The following is a 17,918-nucleotide window of genomic DNA, read 5'->3' on the forward strand; positions in this document are numbered from 1 at the left end:
GGCTCGCAGATTGGCAGGGCTTGGTTATGGCTTCCGTTTGACCTGTAAATATCCAGAGGGATGTACAGCCTGCCAGAACACCATGTTCAAGTACCCCCTGACACACTAAAAGAATTCTAGACAAGCTCACTTTTTAAAGGAAGGAAGTTTACTTTTCAAACTCCTTCCAAACAGCAGTGTAAACCCGTTATCTCAATCAAATAAAAATAAAATACTGAAAAGGTTCCCTAACCATGGACTCTTGCTAAGGCATGGTCTGGGAGCCGTGGCCCACTCAGTCTTCTGCTACCTTTGCTTCATTAAATGAGAAAAGTAATGAGCACTTGTGCAGTGAGGCTGGTCGCTCTACTAGAAGGTCATTGGCTCTGAGGGTGATAGGCTAAGGATGAGATGTAAGTGCACAGGGAGCCCTGACTTAGAGCCAAAAGAAGCCTCTTTATTTAGCTTCGAGGTGACCTGTAGTGGCACACCCCAGGCCTGAGTCATTTCTCCCTGAGGTGGTTCATACTCTGGAATTTCACAGACTCGTCCACCCAAAAAAGGGGGCAGGGGGCTTTTAATTTAAGGGACTGCTGATTTTTATTTTATTGAGCACATTTTAGAAAACAAATGCCAGTCCCTGGTAGAAAGGCTGTAATCTCCAAGTTTAAAAGTTGAAGGCACTGGGCCTCTCTGGTGGCGCAGGGGTTAAAGACACAGTGCTATCAGGCTGTCACCAGCCACTGCAGCACAGGTTCAATCCCTGGCCAGCCAGGGAGGTGACCCACATGGTGCAGCAGACCTCTCCTGTCTGGTCCACTACTACCCTCAGCAGTGTATTTCAGTAGATCTACCTGTTCTGCTCCCCACTCTGTCTCTGATGAATCCTATCACACACACACATACACACACACACGCACGCACCTTTGGCCTACACCCCAGTTCTTTTTTTTTAAAGATTTATTTATGCATACAAAAACTGGGGTACAGGCCAGAGGTGTGGGGGGTGAAAGGATTCACCAGACAGAGTAAGGAGCAGAACAGGCAGATCTACTGAAACACACTGCTGAGGGGAGCAGCGGGCAAGACAGGAGAGGTCTGCTGCGCCATGTGGGTTGCTCCCTGGCTGGCTGGGGATCGAACTTGTGTTGCAGTGGCTGCCGAGAGCTTGATAGTGCTGTCTTTAACCCCTGCGCCACCAGGGAGGCCCTACACTGCAGTTCTTATATGCACAGATAAATCTTTTAAAAAATTGAAGGCATTTAGCTTGCTGGGAGACTCACAATGCTGACCTCCTTTTTCTCGATGCTTTTTGGGCTGGTGATGACTGTGTTCTTGGGGGCAGTCTGGAAACCACAGGTCTCATGCATGTCTACAGAGAGATGAGGGTGTGGTGTGAGGAGGGAAGAAATGTCAGAGGCAAAGAACAGACCCCAGAGAGTGACGGGTGATGAAGTTCACATATAAACTCAATGCCCAGAAATGTACAATTAGCAGATTAATGTTTTTAGAGAAACATCATTGCTTATGATTTTTTTAAAAAGAAGTCACTGATGGAAGGTCAGATTTTTTGATGGCATTTTATTTCTTTTTATTTTTTTTAAAAGATTTATTTATTTTTTTTTTATACAAGCACTGGGTACAGTCAGAAGCACGGGAGGGTGAGAGGATTCACCAGAGCCAGAGCGGGGAACAGAACAGGCAGACTGACAAAATACACTGCTGAGGGGAGCAGTGGGTGCAACAGGAGAGGTCTGTGCGCCTTTGATGGCATTTTAAATACTTTTAACCTCAGTCCTTGTCCTTCCCCCAAAGCTGGAGAATGGGGCCACTGCCAGCCCTGTTAGAGGTTCCGGTGGCTCATATCCCTGTCAGAGTGGTAACCAGAACCCTGGACTTGGCACATTTTCCTCCTCAAGTTTTGTTCTCTGCATCATTTTGGCTTCCATGCAATTCTGGACATTAGTTTGTTATTGCTTTACACATGCATTAAAACTTGTTATTATGAGTGTCATTCTGATCCCCTTTGCTCTGAGCAAAGTGCTGTTGAATAAGATGAACTGCCCACTTGTCATGCTCCCTACAAGAAAACATGCCCTCTGCCCCATTACACAGGCACTGTGGCAGCCCAGCGGGCACGGCTTTGCACCTCTTTGGATCTTGATTTTTTGCCATTAAACCAGGGGGTTGGAGTGTTTGGATAAAGGGGCCCAGCTCAGCCTTGCAGTATGCTTCCCACATCTCTTTCTTTTAACTGAGTTTTTTGGATATTGAAAATTCTAAGATTGAAAAGCTTGTTCTTACCTCTTTAGCTCCATTCCTTTAGTTCTGTTGGTTCTTTTAATCTAGAACTAGTTATTAGCCCTTTCTAAGGTCTGGTCTAGAGTTTTCTTTGGCCTTAAGGTTTGTCGGTCATATGAAAGTTTAGGTAATTTACAATTACGGCCATAATAACGGTTGTGGCAGAACATTTTATAAAGTATGAAAAATTATTCACCTTTTGAAAAACTTAATCTGTGGTTTTAAAATATACTTAATTAAAAAAGAATTTTAGGTGATTTTTTTCCTTCCATATTCTTAGAGAGAAATGTTTAAAAAAAAAAAAAGGTAGGCTGTTTGCCACTCTAAGTAAGTTTGGTTCCTACAGCAAACCCTTATGTAGAAGCAGAAAAATCCTGCAGAGTCACCAAGGAAGTGGGTGATGTGTTAAATAAACCCTGGCTTTTCAGGTAGGTGTACTTGAACTTAAATCCTGAGAGGGTCATCGCTACGTTTAGACATAATGGTGTGCAGTGATTGACTCAAAGCACATGCTTTCTCAGCATAGTTGGCGTGGCTGCGGTTCAGCTAGACAGACACACATCTCTCCCTCTCCCCCCGCCCCGTCCCCCGGCATATATGCAGCCCCGTATCGCTGAGTGACGGTGCATCTCCTGAGAAACGCACTGTCATGGCCTGTCGTGCACCTGAGCTGTTTGGTGTCGCTTTTGGGGTCTTGTAGATCAGGCCTGTCACTGACCGAAACATTATTATGTGCCTCACGACTCTTCTTACCACGACTACTGTGATTAGAAATTAGAAGGTTCTTGAACACATAAATCAGCTGAGATTTCAGTAACTGCATCAAAAATCTTTATATACATCATCTCTCCAGTTGGACTTTTATTCTAAAGAACTTCTTCCCACCCCCCAAATTACAAAAGGAAGAGATACTCACTTAAAAAAAGAAAACATGCAGGAAGTTAGTGAAAATCTCCTGGTATCTTAACCTCTCCCAGCGATAGTCTATGATTGGGTGAGTGGATGGGTTTGTTGTGTGTGATCATGTTATACATACAATTCTGGTCCATAAATATTTTGTATACTAAATAATTTAAGTTTGACATCTTGCCGCATAAGTCACATAGATGCACCTTTTACTTTTAAAGCAGCCTGGTGTCTGCTTCTACCATGATCTCTCTGCTCGGCACAGCCTAAGGACAGTGGTCCACAAACTGGCCACGCTTCACCTTGGGGGCACATGGAGACTTCCTAGGCCATGGATTCACCTCATCTTCTTATGTCCTTTTTCTTCAAACTCATCCCCTTTCCCATTTGTCCTCTCCCACACTACACAGCAAGGCCAAACTCTTGTACACTTCCAGGTGCAAATTAAGAGACAATTCTAAGATTGGTGTTGGAGTCGAGAAATTGAGTGACTCTATCACCTGGGCCAAAAATCCATTTGCAAGTCAGCTGGTTTCTAATTCCTCCAGCAAAATTGAAAGGGGCGCCTACTGAGTTGTTCGTTGACAGATTGTTAAAAACAGAGCTTGTTGATGCTAGACCAGTCTCTGATTTTTGGTATATAGCTCGAAGGGACTTCAAAGCTTTGGGTGACAGTGTGAAAAGAAAATTCTTTCCATTCCTATATCTTCTACTTATGTAAACAAAGTTTTCTGGCACTACATCTAGACAAAGAAAAATAAGAATAGACTTGATACCAAACCATCTCCTCCTGGTGCTTATAGCCATTCACATGCACATGAAGTGTTTTAGGGGGAAGTCCAATAAATTTCTACTTTTTTATGTTTTATAAAGTATTAAAATGTGTGATATGTGTATACACATGTTTTGATCATTTGTATACTAGTAACATTTGTAATAACGATCCAGAACAAAAATGTCTTATACAGAGGCTTTTGATTTCAGGAAATAAGGGCATAAATTTCAATTTATATGCATGTTTTTATAGCAGAAAAAGATGATAATTTAGAAAAGGATCAAATGAAGGAAAACATAAAGCTACTTTACATTAGAATAAAATTCAGCAGGGGAAGTGGGGTGGAAATATGAAATCAAGGAGGAAAAGAAATGATACAGAATTTCCAACTGTCAATAAAAATCTTATTCATGATTTTTAATTTTTTTATTACATTTTCCCTTATGCTAGCCATTCTTTTTTTGGGTCTCTGCTCCTTATTACCAAGCTAATACCCACTGCTGTACTGAGAGGAGAGAGTCTCATGGGGACGACTCAGTTGTCCTTATGATTTCTTAAAGTGAGTGGTGGCGGTGGTAAAATATATACTGATTATATTCAGGAGCAATATAATAGTTATATTTCAAAATAGCAACATTTAGAATATAACAGAAATCATATCCTTTGTGACTTAATCTTATGTAAAATTTTAGATGGCAGCTTCAGATGTAAGCGGAGTTACGTATAGTTTCAAAATTATTGTAGGACCTCCATTGGCAGAACTGCCTGAAGACCTCTGGCCGCATACACATAACATATACATAAACATTTCTGTGCTTCATTTCTAGAAGTAGAATATCTGAAAGTGTACACTTTTATATTTCTCGATAATCGTTGCCAAATGGCATTACAGAAAGGCTGTGCCAATTTTCATTCCTGTGAATAATAGTGTAACTAGTGTCACATGTGGCTTGTTGATGGCTCCTGCTGAGAAGTGAGTTGGTAGGCAATGTTGTCATCGTGCGCAACCATAGTATAATTACACACCAAGATGAGACCGCCTACTCCTCCAAGGCTATTTACATAGCCTGTTGGGACCACCATCGGGTATGTGACCCATCGTTGACTGAAACATCATTAAGTGACAGGTGACTGTACTATTTCCAATAAATGCCTGATTTATTTACTCATTTTTCATTGCAAGTTTGGGCCAGTGGCTTTTAAAGGAATGCAGACATGAAAAGTTACTTTTTGCCACTTAACACTGATTGTTTTATAGATCTGTGTGAAGCATTTTATACACCTCACAGAATTGTGGGTTTGGTTCCACACCACCGCCATAAAGTGAATATTACAATACAGTGAGTCACGGAGAGTTTTTGGTTTCCCAGTATATATAAAACTTATGCTTGTACTGTAGTCTATTAAGTGTGCAATAGCATTATGTCCACAAAGACAGGGCACCTACCTGAATTCATTGTGACCAGAGACACAGAGTGAGCACATGCCAGAGACTCGCTCACTGCAGGGTCACCCCCAACCTTCAGTTTTTTAAGAAAAACCTGCGAAGTGAAATCAAATGAGGTACAATAAAGCGAGGTACGCCTCTCCTCATTTACCATGGCAATTCTGTTCACCCTAGTATCCTTCCCCCGTTCCTAGCCCAGAACCCGGCTCATAATGCTCCATGAATATGCATTGAATGAATGGACTAATCATAAGTGAGAATTACCATGATGAAGGATCACCATGGACATCTTTGTTGCCACATGTGACAGAATTTAATTTAAATTATCGCACTTAGCCATATTCCATGGGCTCAGTAACCACATGAGGGTGGTGGCTACCATATTGGATAGTGCAGATGTAGCAGGTTTCCATTAATGGAGCAAGTTTCAGTGGACAGTGCTGATTTAGAGTGATTGTACATTCTCCAAACTATTGCTATGCCTGGCATTCAGTAGATACTTAGTAACTTTTGGATAACTGAGTGAGTAAATAAGTGCCATGTCTCCCTTATCCTTGGACAAGTTTTCACATAAATATGACTTTGTACTGAATAGCCAAACATTCTACTTTCGCTTGCCTAATAACTTGCATTTCTTGCCAGAGATTTCCTTAAAGAAGCCAGCCCCTTTTTCTGACCATTTAAAAATATGTTTGAATAAAATAGGACAAAGCCAATTTGTGACCAGAGCAGAGTGGTTTCTTTACCAGAGAAGTTTATGTTTCCTCATATCTTTTCTTGTCCTTGAGATAGTTCTTAGAATTTGCCATCGGCTGGATGAAATGTAAGGTTAAATGTTCCTGCCATCTGTCCAGTGCTCTGTAGTGGAGAGAATTCCACAGACATGAATCTGAATGTGGGCCTGGCCACTTTCCAGTGATGACCTTGAACAAGTTGACCCTCCATCTCTCCCTTTACGGAATAGAGTAGCTCGGATTTTTGTGAAGGTTAAATGAGCAGGAGGGAGTGGGGTGACTGAACAGTAGCTCAGAATTGTTTCCTTTGAGTGCTTTGTGTCTTGCAAACTTCACACCTGAATTATAAATGAAAATACAGCAGCTAACTTGCTATATCCTCACACATTTTGGGGGGCTTATGTTCCTGCAGAATTTCATTGCTCGAACAAAATTCAGCTGGTGACTCGGCTAACACGGGTGTTCATTTGACCCCCTTGTAACAGTCCTATTTGTAGTCTGCACAGATTTTCCACCCTAGTGATTTACATGTAGGGTGAGATTTCTTCCTTCAGCCCAAAGTTCTGATAGCTCAGATAATTCTCTCACTTTTTTCTGGTGGAAAAACTGAGGCCTGGAAAGGTTGTCTGTTAATGTATTCAAAAAATCAGTTACTGAACCCTCATCACAAGCCAGGAATGATTTTAGGTCTCAGAAAAGCAGAGATAAAAGCCGTGGCTTCTTCCCTGGCCTGTGAGGGAGACAGATACGTCAACAAGCAGGTACTACATGCTGAGATTGAGGTGATGGGTGAGTAGGAGAGCATGCAAGCCAAGTTTTAGGGTGCAAGCTGCTGCTTGGAAGAGGTTCTACTTGCTGAGCCAAATCTTGGTGGCCCCAAGGAGGGGAGGGCGAGGAGAGGGGAAGAAGTCTCCCAAGGGACAGAGACAGACGTGGTTACTAGCTGTGCTACAGGGCACTGGGATTTCATGGGAACTTGGGAAGTACTTCAAGCAGGAGAGGCGCCTTCTGTGGTCAGCACTTTACACATCTCCCCCCAGTAGCAGCATGCGGAGTGGCGTGGGGCTCAGCGAGAAAAATCCATTACAGCAGTTCCAGGCAAGAAGTTCCGGCAGCCTTAATGCTCCTTGACAGGGCCATGGAGGAGAAAGGATGGCTTCCATCCCACCAGATACTGGCAGGTAACGACATTACCAGGCTTCAACTGAAGGAAACTTCCCATCTAGGACTCTTTTTTTCAAGTTCAGAGGCTTGAACTGCAATAAAGAGCCAGTGACGAGCTCACCAGAAGTTCCTTGGGTGACGACTGAGCTGCTCAGGCTTGATAGTTTCTCCTCTGTGTTCCCAGTGGATGCTTTAGTGACCTGTAGTCCCTGGCCTGTCCCTCCCCCCGTGGAAAATGAGGCTACATGTTCTAATTGAACGCAATAGGGTGTGACTGAAGTTCTTGGAAAATGGGCAACAACATGTGGCACGAAGGGGCCAAGGCCTTTCCAAGCCGGCTACGTGTCCACCAGGAATTATCCCCGTACGTCTGCACAGGGGCCATGTTCCAAGTTTCCCAAAAGCCAAGAGCCTCTGATCCTTACGAAACTAACTTTTAAGAAATACTCAACATTTGCTAGTTCAATAGTTTGGGATTGGCTTATGGGCATTAGGCCATTTTTTATTAAGAGGAAAAATTCCCAGCCAGGCTGAGAAGGCGCATATCAAGTTTCAGCCTGATTCATTTCAAAACCACCATGAAAATTGGGACATTTTCTTTGCACCACAGTGGGTTAGTCATGGAAATTCTGCCTGCATCTCAGCTCCCATGGCCGCGGTCACAAGAGCATGCTCTGTGCCACTGGAAACGGGCACCTGGACTGAGTGGCCCCCTTCGCTGTCAGAAGGCAAAGGCGCCCGGCACTGCAGGGCCTCGCGCCCCCTGTCCAGCAAGCGACCTCATGCTCGGCATGTCCTTTTCTTTCTGGATGTTTGGGTTTGTTGCTGTTTCCCCAAACTAGAAAGTTGACTGTAGCTCAATGTGTGTGAAGGTCAAGGGCAGCCTTTCTTTCTTCTAGTGGCCAAAAGGAAGCAGAATTCTCGGTGCTGGCCCGGAGCCCCCAGGCTTCGAGTGTTCAGCTCATTTAAATACCAACCTCAGCCAGTAAAACGCAAGGGCCCACCATGCTTTTTCACCACAGCCCAGAACCTTCCTCCCTGTAGCTGCTGCAGCACATCTGCAAGCTACACACCTTGAACCAGAAAGTTGTTTCCTTGAAATTGTTCATCCGCTGGCTTATCCGTGTGCTCGCTTATTCCTTCACACCCAGGGTGTTAGGCATGTCCTCACCAGGGTCCTGCTAGACTCTGACAGCCCACAGATGAGTCCCTGCCCTCCTGGGGTTCACAGCCTACATGGGGGAGACAGCTGCCTTGGAATTTGTTTCAAAGTATAACTTATTACAGACCACACCTTGGCAAACCCTCAGCTCCCGGGGGGACTTAATTATTTCAGTGGGCCTGGGGGGCAAAGGGGGGGGGTCCTTCCAGGAACCCGGGCAGGGGTTTGCTGCGTGTGGACTTGTCCGTTCCTGCACACCAGTGGACATGCTGTGCCCATCCCACCCGCTGCCCGTACTCCCTGCACTCCCACCCCACCTGCACACCGGGTCACCTGGCCAGCGTCCTTACTCCTGCTCTGGCCTTGCTAACCTGTCACCCATCACGAAACCTCTTTGACGAGCTGTTCCACCAGCTGCCTTACCCCACATGCCCCGCTGGAGGACCCAAGCTACTGACGAGGCTTCCTCCTGGCATTTCGCTTGGACAGACTGCCTGCTCCCTGGGCCCTGGAACACCCCCACCCCCATCATCCACCTGGTGGCCCCAGTCTCCCTTCTCCTCCCTCCCCCTCAGCCTCACATAGAGCAGCACTTGTCAGATTTGAGGGTGTGCATGCTCCTATCCCCTGGGGAGATGGAAAGCCTGCTCAGTCCAGGCTGCACCCCAGACACATTCAGTAAACTACCAGGATGGGATCCCAAAATGAGTTGTTGTTTTTTTTAATCCTCCAGGTGATTCCATTGTGCAGCCAAGGTGCAGAACCAGGGTCAGTTAACCTTTCACTGGTCCTTAATCACTTTGCCCTCCTTGGGTTTTGCTTCCAGAGCCTTGTTCAAGGTGCTGCCAAAGCCAAGATCTCAGCCCTGGGAGGGCCCGGCCTCAGCCTACTCCTTCACTGCAACCTCCTTCACTCTTCCCCTGGCGCCTGGCTCAGAGTCTGCTCCTCAGCAGCTCAGTTTCAGTCCTCTCTCCTATGCCCCCAAACCCGTGCCTCCTGTCCTCCACAGCCGCCCCGCCCCTCCCCCCAGCAGACCTCCCTGTCCTGGCCCTTGTTCCCTTCTTTCAAGGCCCTGTTGGGGAACCCCACAGAGACCCTGCTAAGCTCCCTGTATCTAGAGTTTGTGCAGTGCTTGTCTATAATAGTGCAAAATCCAAGGGGGGATGATTTGGAAACTAATAATCCAACAATAAATCAACCACGGATTGCAGTACAATCAAAATATCAATGGAGAATTTTTAGAGTCATAGCATGTAATGTCAAGTGAAATAAGCAGCATTTAATACTGCATGGAGTGTGAACTACACTATCTTTTTATGGAAGCAAATATACCAAAATACTAATAGTGGTTGTTTTTGGTGCAGCAAGATTTTTGGTGGTTACGATTTTGTGGTTGCTTCTTTTAAAATCATATACTGAGCATGTATCTTGTAATTAGAGAAAAAGGAGTTTAAAAAAATGAATTTGGGGGAGGTTAATGTCAGAGGATGGCTTTTGGCATCAATCCAAGTGTGTAATAGGGAATTAATTTCAGACAACACGAACTTGCTAGAGGCGAGTCCCGGGGTGGGGTTGGAGTGGAAACCTTTTAAGAACATAAAACTCTCTTAAAGGGAAGGACCTGGAGATGGTCAGCTGAGTGAGCCAAGTCTGGAGAGGCCCCCCTAGCAATGGGGATCTTGGTGCACCCCAAGCACTATGGCCTCCCAGAGACCTGCCAAGCCAGGTGGCCAAGTGGGGCCCTTAGGAGCCTCATCTGGTGCTGGGTGCTGATGGGCTACCCCAGCCCCTCTGATATTTTTCTTTGTGCTATCTCTGCACATAGTTAACCTTTGGTTCTACTTGCTTTGCTCTGATAAGGTGAGTTCACTGAGTAATTATTCATTCACCAGGTGCTAGAACAAAGTCGCTTAATATAATCCCAGGTGTAATATAATGACTTCTGACCAGTGCTCGTGCTTGGTTTTGCACATTGCAATAAAGGAAATAGATTGCAGGAAACAACCTGCATGTTCATTAATAGAATAAAACCGTCACAAGCCAGTCCATTTAATTATGACAACCAACAAATAAGCTCTCCGCAAAATGAGGGAGAAAAAGCATAAAAATTTTATCTTTTCTGTCCTGAGCCAGGATATTTAGTTATAGCAGTTAGGATGCTTTCAACTGCAAATAAAGAATGTCTAATTAAAAGGTGGCTGAGATAGTGGGGATTGCTCAGTTACTTGGTGAGAAGTTTGGGCACTAGATCATTCCAGGGTTGGTGGGTGAGTCAGCGCGTTGTCAGTCACTCAGGCTCCTTCCATTGTTCTACCCTGCCATCCTCAAGGTCTCCGAGCACTGACTGTACCTCCCCTCATGTTCACAAGATAGGTGCCACAGCTCCAGGCATGCTGTCCACACACGACAGCATCCTGGGCAGGAGGGGAGAGGGGGCAGCAACACATGCAGCCTTCCGCTCGCTACCAGGGGGGAATTCTTTTTCCCAGAGGCTCTCAGCAGACTTCCCTTGATGTTTCTGTGACCCACATTGAGCTGTTCAGCTACCTCCAGACCAATCACAGGTGAGGAGGAGCAGGACTGCCACCATTGTCTTTGACTAGACATGCTTCAGCCCAGGACCTGGGTGCCTCCTCCTGAGTCAACACTGGGGCTCTAGTAGAAGGGAGAATGGGAGATGGTTTGGGAAGGCGGTGCCTGGCGTGACATAAGACAGTCTACTTGTCAGGAGGAGATGGCATTGCCCTAGTCACACGTGATAATGGGTTGGCCGTTCGCTGCCAGCCACTCCTTTGCGTGTCACACATAGACCTACACTAGATTGTAAATTCCCAGAACTCTATCAAACCAGGTAACCCTTAGACCTGATGATTTGCTGAAGAGAGTGGCAACAAGGGCAGAGGCCTTCCTGCTGGACGCGGGCCAGGTGACCATCTGGCTGAACGAGTGTATGTCTGCTTCTGCCCTCTCTAAGGTCAGGCTCACTTCTGCCGGGCTCGCAGGTGTCCCCTCAGTCTCTAGCTCTGTGTGTGGCACAGAGAAGTTGCTCAGTCTTGATGGAGTGAATGAAGGAGCAGACTGATGAGGGAAGAATATTTCCGTTGAGTGACGCCTCTGGAAGCAGAGCGGTGCCAGACTCTGGGTTATGTGGAGAAGTGGAAGTTTGGTCTCCATCTCCAAGCTTCCTGTGGGGGTGAAAGCTGATGGCCAGAATATTGCAGTACAAGTAGAGGAAGAATCTACTCTCCTTGTCTTTCAGAATCAATGAGTGGCATTCCCTGCCCATGAGCGTTGGGCTCTATGGGTATTGTGATAACTGATTTTTGGGTCAAGACTGCAGGAATATTTTATCTACCCAAAGACTCTTGGATTTGTGAAAGAAAGAAGATTCTTTTCTTCTCTTTCTGTAGCTATTAAAGATTTATGAATAGAGTTGTGGATGGGGAAAAAAAATCCTATTTCTCTTCCTCTGTGTTAGCTTGTTAAACCAAGGAGAAGTGATGATTTCATTCAGTTGCATCGTGTTTCTTGGATAACCAAAGAATGTAAATGGCCTTTGCAAATGATGAAGTGTAATCCAGACAAAAAGAAATGATTATCAAGTGAAAGAGGTGCTTATAATATATTGTAGAATCTTTCCTCACTTCTTTTTGCTGTTAAAAATCTGTTTTACTTTTGTTTTAGACCTAGAAGGTTTTGACTCCGTGGTATCATCTACTGAGAAACTCAGTCACCCGACCACAAGCAGACCAAAAGCCACAGGGAGGCGGCCTCCATCCCAGTCCCTCACATCTGTAAGTGTCTCCTCCTGGCTTCTCATTTCTCTACAGCTGGGGGAGGCAGAAAGTGTGGGAGTGATCCCCATATTTTACCAAAAGATGCTCCATTCTGTATATATACATTAGCAAAGATGGAATCCAAAATGGATGTTGACTGTCAGTGACAATGAGGGTAGAGATGTAGCAGAAGGTGCCAAATTAAACATGAGTTTGCTGCGCTGTGGAGCTGTAGAAACACTGGTCACTGGAGCACACACCTTCTCATCCCTTCCCCCTGGACATGGTTCCCCCTTAGGTCCTTTTAGGCACTTCGGTATGAAGCAGATATAGTGGTCGTGGAAAAGAACCAGGAGGAAATGGAGAGGCAGGTTAAAGGCAGCTGCTTCTCCACTGGTGTGTTCTTCCCCACTGGACTGTCAGAGGGTAGGAATGCCTGGCATGTCACCATTAAGTGCAGTACAAACCTCAGTGCTTGGGACATAGTAGCAAATGTTTACAGAAAAGAAAAAGGGAGGGAGGGAAGAGGGAATGGAGGGAGGATGGATGACAGATGAAATGACCTGTGAACATCAGTGGAATAATCTATAGAAAGATCCTTGTTACAGGGAAATGCAAATCAAAACCACAATGAGATATCAACTTACACCAGTAAGAATGACACATATTAAAAAAAACTAGCAATAACAAATGTTGGTGCGGATGTGGTGAAAAAGGACCTCTCTTACACTGCTGGTGGTAGTACAAACTGGTCCAACCACTATGGAAAGCTGTGTTGAGGTTCCTCAAACTACTGAAAATGGAGCTACCATATGATCCAGCAATTCCGCTCCTAGGGATCTACCCAAAGGGCACAAAAACATTAATTCACAAAGATACTTACACCCCTGTGTTTATTGCAGCATTATTTATAATAGGCAAAACAGGGAAATAATCCAAATGCCCAAAAGCAGATGACTGGATCAAGAAGATGTGGTATATATACACAATGGAATACTATGCAGTATTCAAAAAGGTAGACTAATGCCATTTGCAGCAACGTGGATGGAGCTAGAAGGGATTATGTTCAGTGAAATAAGTCAGAAGAAAAAAGAAAAATAACGGATGGTTTTACTTAAGGAGGAGTATATGGGAAACAAATGAGGGGCCAAGGGTAATAATAATAATAATAATAAACAAAACAACAATAAAAAGACAGCTACAAATCAGAGACATTCTGCAGGGGATGGGGAGGGAAAGAGACCAGGGTGAGGGCAGGAAGAACATTAGGGAGTATGGTTATGGTGCACAGGTGAATTGGTGGTGGAAATTCTATGGGGACTACAGCTGAGAAAAGAAAGCAAACATTGTAAAAAGGAATAATTAATTAAAAAAAAAAGTTCCCTGTTACAGGAAGCCATGCCTCTTAGTCCCAGCTCCCCCACCATCTCTAGTGCACAGACAGTGGCATGCTTCCTGCCTCAGGGATTATGATGAGACAAAAGAAACTGAAGTGTCAGATGCTTTGGAAAGCATAACAGCATTAAGTTAACAGAGGTGTGTCAGCTAAGGTGTAATTCTGACAGAAGCCTTTCCTTTTGGTTTTATCTAGTCTTCCCTTTCAAGCCCTGATATCTTTGACTCCCCAAGTCCTGAAGAAGATAAAGAGGAACACGTTTCTCTTGCACACAGAGGAGTGGACGCATCAAAGAAAACTTCAAAGACTGTTACCATATCCCAAGTGAGTGACCAGCCATGCCGGGGTGTCCCAATAGCACAGGATCCCTGCTTTTCATTTTCTGTGACCACGGCTCAGAAACTAAACTAGGAGAAACATGTTTTCGTTTGGACTGCTGTAACAAAGTACCATAGACCAGGGGGTTATAAATAACTGAAATTTATTTCTCACAGTTCTGAAGATTAGAAGCCTGAGATGAGGACACCAGCGTAGTCAGGTTCTGCTGAGACCCTCTTCGGGGTTGCAGACTTCTCATTGTATCCTCACAAGGTAGAAGGACAGAAAGCTCTGTGGAGTCTCTTCTCATGAGGGTACTCATCCCATTCGTGAGAGCCTCACCCTCTAGACCTAATTACTTTTCAGAGTCCCTACCTCCTAATACCACCACCATGTGGTAGGATCTCCACATACAGATTTTGGGAAGACTTGACAACTCAGTTCATTGCAACAGGCTATGCAAGGGATTGCCATTCTTTAGTGACAGTGATTACTTAGGTCATAATCATCCCTGAAGCTTGTTACAAAATCTTCAAGACAGGCTGTACCCTTGAGATGTAGGTTTAATTGTTGATTTTTCCATGTCTTCTGTTGTGGTTTGAGCTCTTCATCCTACCAACCACATACATAAAAAGCCCCCGTGCACGCACACACGCAAACGCACACACCCACCCACCACCACCACTACCATCACAACAACCAGAGCAACTTAAAAGGCCTCTCAATGTCTAGAAAGACTACATTAAATGCATTAAATGTTCTGCCCTCTGTCCATAAATCTTGACTTTTATGTTTAAAACTGGTAGCATTACAAACTATGGTTGGCAGCTCGTGAATTTGAATAATTAATGGTGGAGTCTCCTAAAGAAAAGATTATTTTGATATTATTAGGATAAATGTATAGCCTAAAAACCTCTTTATTTCTCACAAATAAGTTAAAAAATGGCTATATCATTCTCTGCCAGGCAATGAAATGAAAAGGTTTTTAGGCTATACATTTGTTTAGCAACTGTATGGCCCCCAGAGGGTATCCCATATAAGTTCTGTTCTTCCTTTCAATGTGAACCAAGATTTTTAAATTCCATTTTCTCTTGCTAGGAGAATCCAGTCAATTGGAATTATTTTATATAAATATGAAAACTGCTTTTTATCTAAAGCAAAACACTGAATTCTCTTTTAAAGGCACTTGAAACAGGAATTAACACAAGGAAATCAAAGATTGTATGAGATCTTTCTTTACAGATTTAAGAGTTTACATGTATAGATTTTCTTTAAAACCGTATTGATACAGTGAGCAAAAAATGTAATCCTATAAAACAGATCAATTGCAGTTATTCAGAAAAACAACAAAGAAATCATTCTTCCTTTATAAAGGGATTCCATTTTTAGAAATCAGATGTAGACTCAGTATTTCTGGTGTCCATACTCACCCACTGCTTGCAGCGGCAGTCTCTATGACGTCCCTGGGTGTCTCTACAGTGACACCTACTGGTGAGCAGTGGCTCTTCACGTTCCTGATTTGCACAGTTCTACCCCATTAGCCGGTTTCACTTCCCTGGAGTTATCATGTCATGTCATGTTGTTCACTGCTTCTAGAAGGTCCATGGGAACTAATTTGGTCAGGGCATATGGTGGCCTATTTTCTATGAGGGCTTTTAAAGTTACTTTTTATCAGAAATGTGCTGGGGGAGCAAGTCGCATAGGAAATACTAAGAGAAGCGTGGATTCAAGAAGTGCCTGTACGCCAAGTCAGTGTGAGGACGTTGGTGGATTTGGCAAAGTACATGAAGTTGCAGGGTGGGAAATGGGGGGAAAGTATGAACCCCAGAATAGGAAAGAAGCGAAGCCAATACAGACGAGAGTGCACGAGTCTTTGGACTCAGGCAAGCACAGTCACAGAGCTGGGCCTAAGTGGCAGCTGACAGGGGAGGGACTTGAGGCCCAGTTCTGCCAGTTATTAGCTGTGAGACTCTGGGAATTTCTTAGCCGCTTCCTCAGTCTCCTGCTTGGTCGGACGTGTGTGCCAACCACCCGCATTTCAATTGTCTAGTCCATGTCCTGCTCCTGGCCCAGGCTCCGAAAATGTCATTCCCTCTTTCCTCTTCCTGAAATTCCTAACAAAAAGTGCAGAATGGCGGATTGCTGTCCCTGGCAGCAGAAAATGCTTTTCCTCAATGGTAACTTGGCAGAGAGAGGAGAGCAGAGAGGCTGGGCACGATGGCCCATCTGCTCCTGGCTCGCTGTGCCCAGTCTCTCCCTCCAGCACAGCCTGAATCCACACTCTGCTCCTCTCTGTGCCAACCAGGCCCCTTCTTGGCTCCTGCCCTGGGCGCCTGCTGCTGGACGGAGTCCCACGGTGGCTTTGCCAACCTTCACCACCAGCCTCAGCTCCTGCCCGGCACCCACCCCCTCATCTCCCAAAGTCCTGTCTGCGCACGCCCTCTTCCCCCTGCCTACCGACTCCCTCCTCTGGCCACCACTTCCTCCCCTGGGCCTGCCACATGCCTCCCTTCCCTCCTGTCCATGACCACCGACTCCCTGTGCCCTCCTGGCCTCCTCATGACACTTCCCCACAAGAGCGCGCTCTCGTCTCCTCTTCCTGCAACCTGGCCCTGTTGGCTCTCTTCTCTGAGCATATCAGCCAACGCAGAGTCTCCTCCATCTTTGAAGGCAAACGAAGCCCTTCCTCCTTGGAGCCCTTTGGAGACTTCTGCTTGAACACACACATTCTCCTCTCTTGTCTCTTCTTTCTCTCTCCCCTATGTTCTCTCCTCAGCCAAGTTTCTGGACAGAAAGTTCTAAGCTTGTGGACCACACCCCTTACCTCCTGTTCAGGCACTGACCTGCCTTGATCAGATTTCTGTCTCCCTTGCTTCACCAAATGGGCTCCCTCAGTTTTCATCTCTGCTCCCTTGACCTACTTATCAAACCATTTTTTTTCCTTCTAGAAATTCCTCCAGGGGACTTCCATAACCCAGGTCTCTCTTTTGGTCTTGCCTTGTTGCCCCTCACTCCACTCTGTCCCAATACCTGAGGGCCCTGCCTTCTCTCCCCAGTGGGGAAGTCCCCAACTTCCATCATCGCTCCTGTTCATGTCTAGTTTTGTCATCCATGCCCATGCTTCCAGCTCATCTGGTGACTTCTCTGGCCCATGTCACTCTTCTAGTCATTGGCTCTGCCCACTAGACATGTTCCCTTGGCTATCCCTCAGGCTCCTCAGAATAACTTTGTCCAAACCTGACATCATTATCTGGATCTTCAACCTCCACTTCGCCCTACAACCTCAATGCCTAGTTCCCTATGACCCTTGATCTGCACTTCCTCCTCCCCTTCAGCCTTCCGGTTCTCCTGATCACGGGCTGCTGCACCACGAGGGCGGGCACTGCATCTCCTTGTTGAATGAGCCCGCCTTGTCGCATTTCTCGAAGCTGTCTGCTCTCAGCCCGCTTGGCCACTGCCTAAGTCAAGTCCTTACCATTTCTAGCTTTCATTGTATGAAAATCTTCCAGCCGTTCTTTCAGCCTCCAGACTCACCATGCTTAGGTAGGCCCTAATGCAGCCAGAGGACTCTTTAGCTTGGCGCACGGGCTTCTCAGTCCTTTCCACAAGCCCCTTCCTGCTATCTTCCCAGTTTAGCTACCCTGCCGGCCTCTCTCCTACCCCCTCTGACGTTCTGGCACCAAGTCACTGCTTCCTGGAAATGCATTTTACTCTGCAGCATCTAGACTTTTGCCTAGGGTGTTCCTTTCACCTGGAACTTTCTACTCCAACCACCCTTCCTCTCATGTGGCCGCCTCCCGGTCTTCTTCCCTCAGGACTGGCTGCCCCTTCCCTCCTGGGCAGACTGCCCTCATTGCCTCCGTGGCTCTGTGCTTATCCCCTTTTTGTGCAGACTCGCCCTCATCTGCAGTGCGCTGGGCACTCTGTCTGCCCATCCTGGGCTCTAGGCTCCTCAGGGGC

The 17,918-nt window shown here is 45.7% G+C and overlaps 1 protein-coding gene across 5 annotated transcripts in view; it reads left to right on the forward strand.

The window, feature by feature from the left end:
- Window positions 1-17,918, forward strand: part of SH3KBP1 (SH3 domain containing kinase binding protein 1) — a 316,536-nt gene that overhangs the window by 293,669 nt on the left and 4,949 nt on the right. For all 5 annotated transcript variants that reach the window (XM_037512632.2, XM_037512636.2, XM_054695818.1 and 2 more), the window contains 2 exons: window positions 12,153-12,262; window positions 13,836-13,964. In XM_037512632.2, coding sequence (XP_037368529.1) covers window positions 12,153-12,262; window positions 13,836-13,964 — 239 coding nt within the window. The remainder of the gene's footprint in view (window positions 1-12,152; window positions 12,263-13,835; window positions 13,965-17,918) is intronic.

The sequence above is a fragment of the Talpa occidentalis genome, unplaced genomic scaffold (genome assembly GCF_014898055.3).
Source record: "Talpa occidentalis isolate TD23 unplaced genomic scaffold, MPIMG_talOcc4v2.1 talOcc4.15, whole genome shotgun sequence".
NCBI lineage: Eukaryota > Metazoa > Chordata > Mammalia > Eulipotyphla > Talpidae > Talpa > Talpa occidentalis.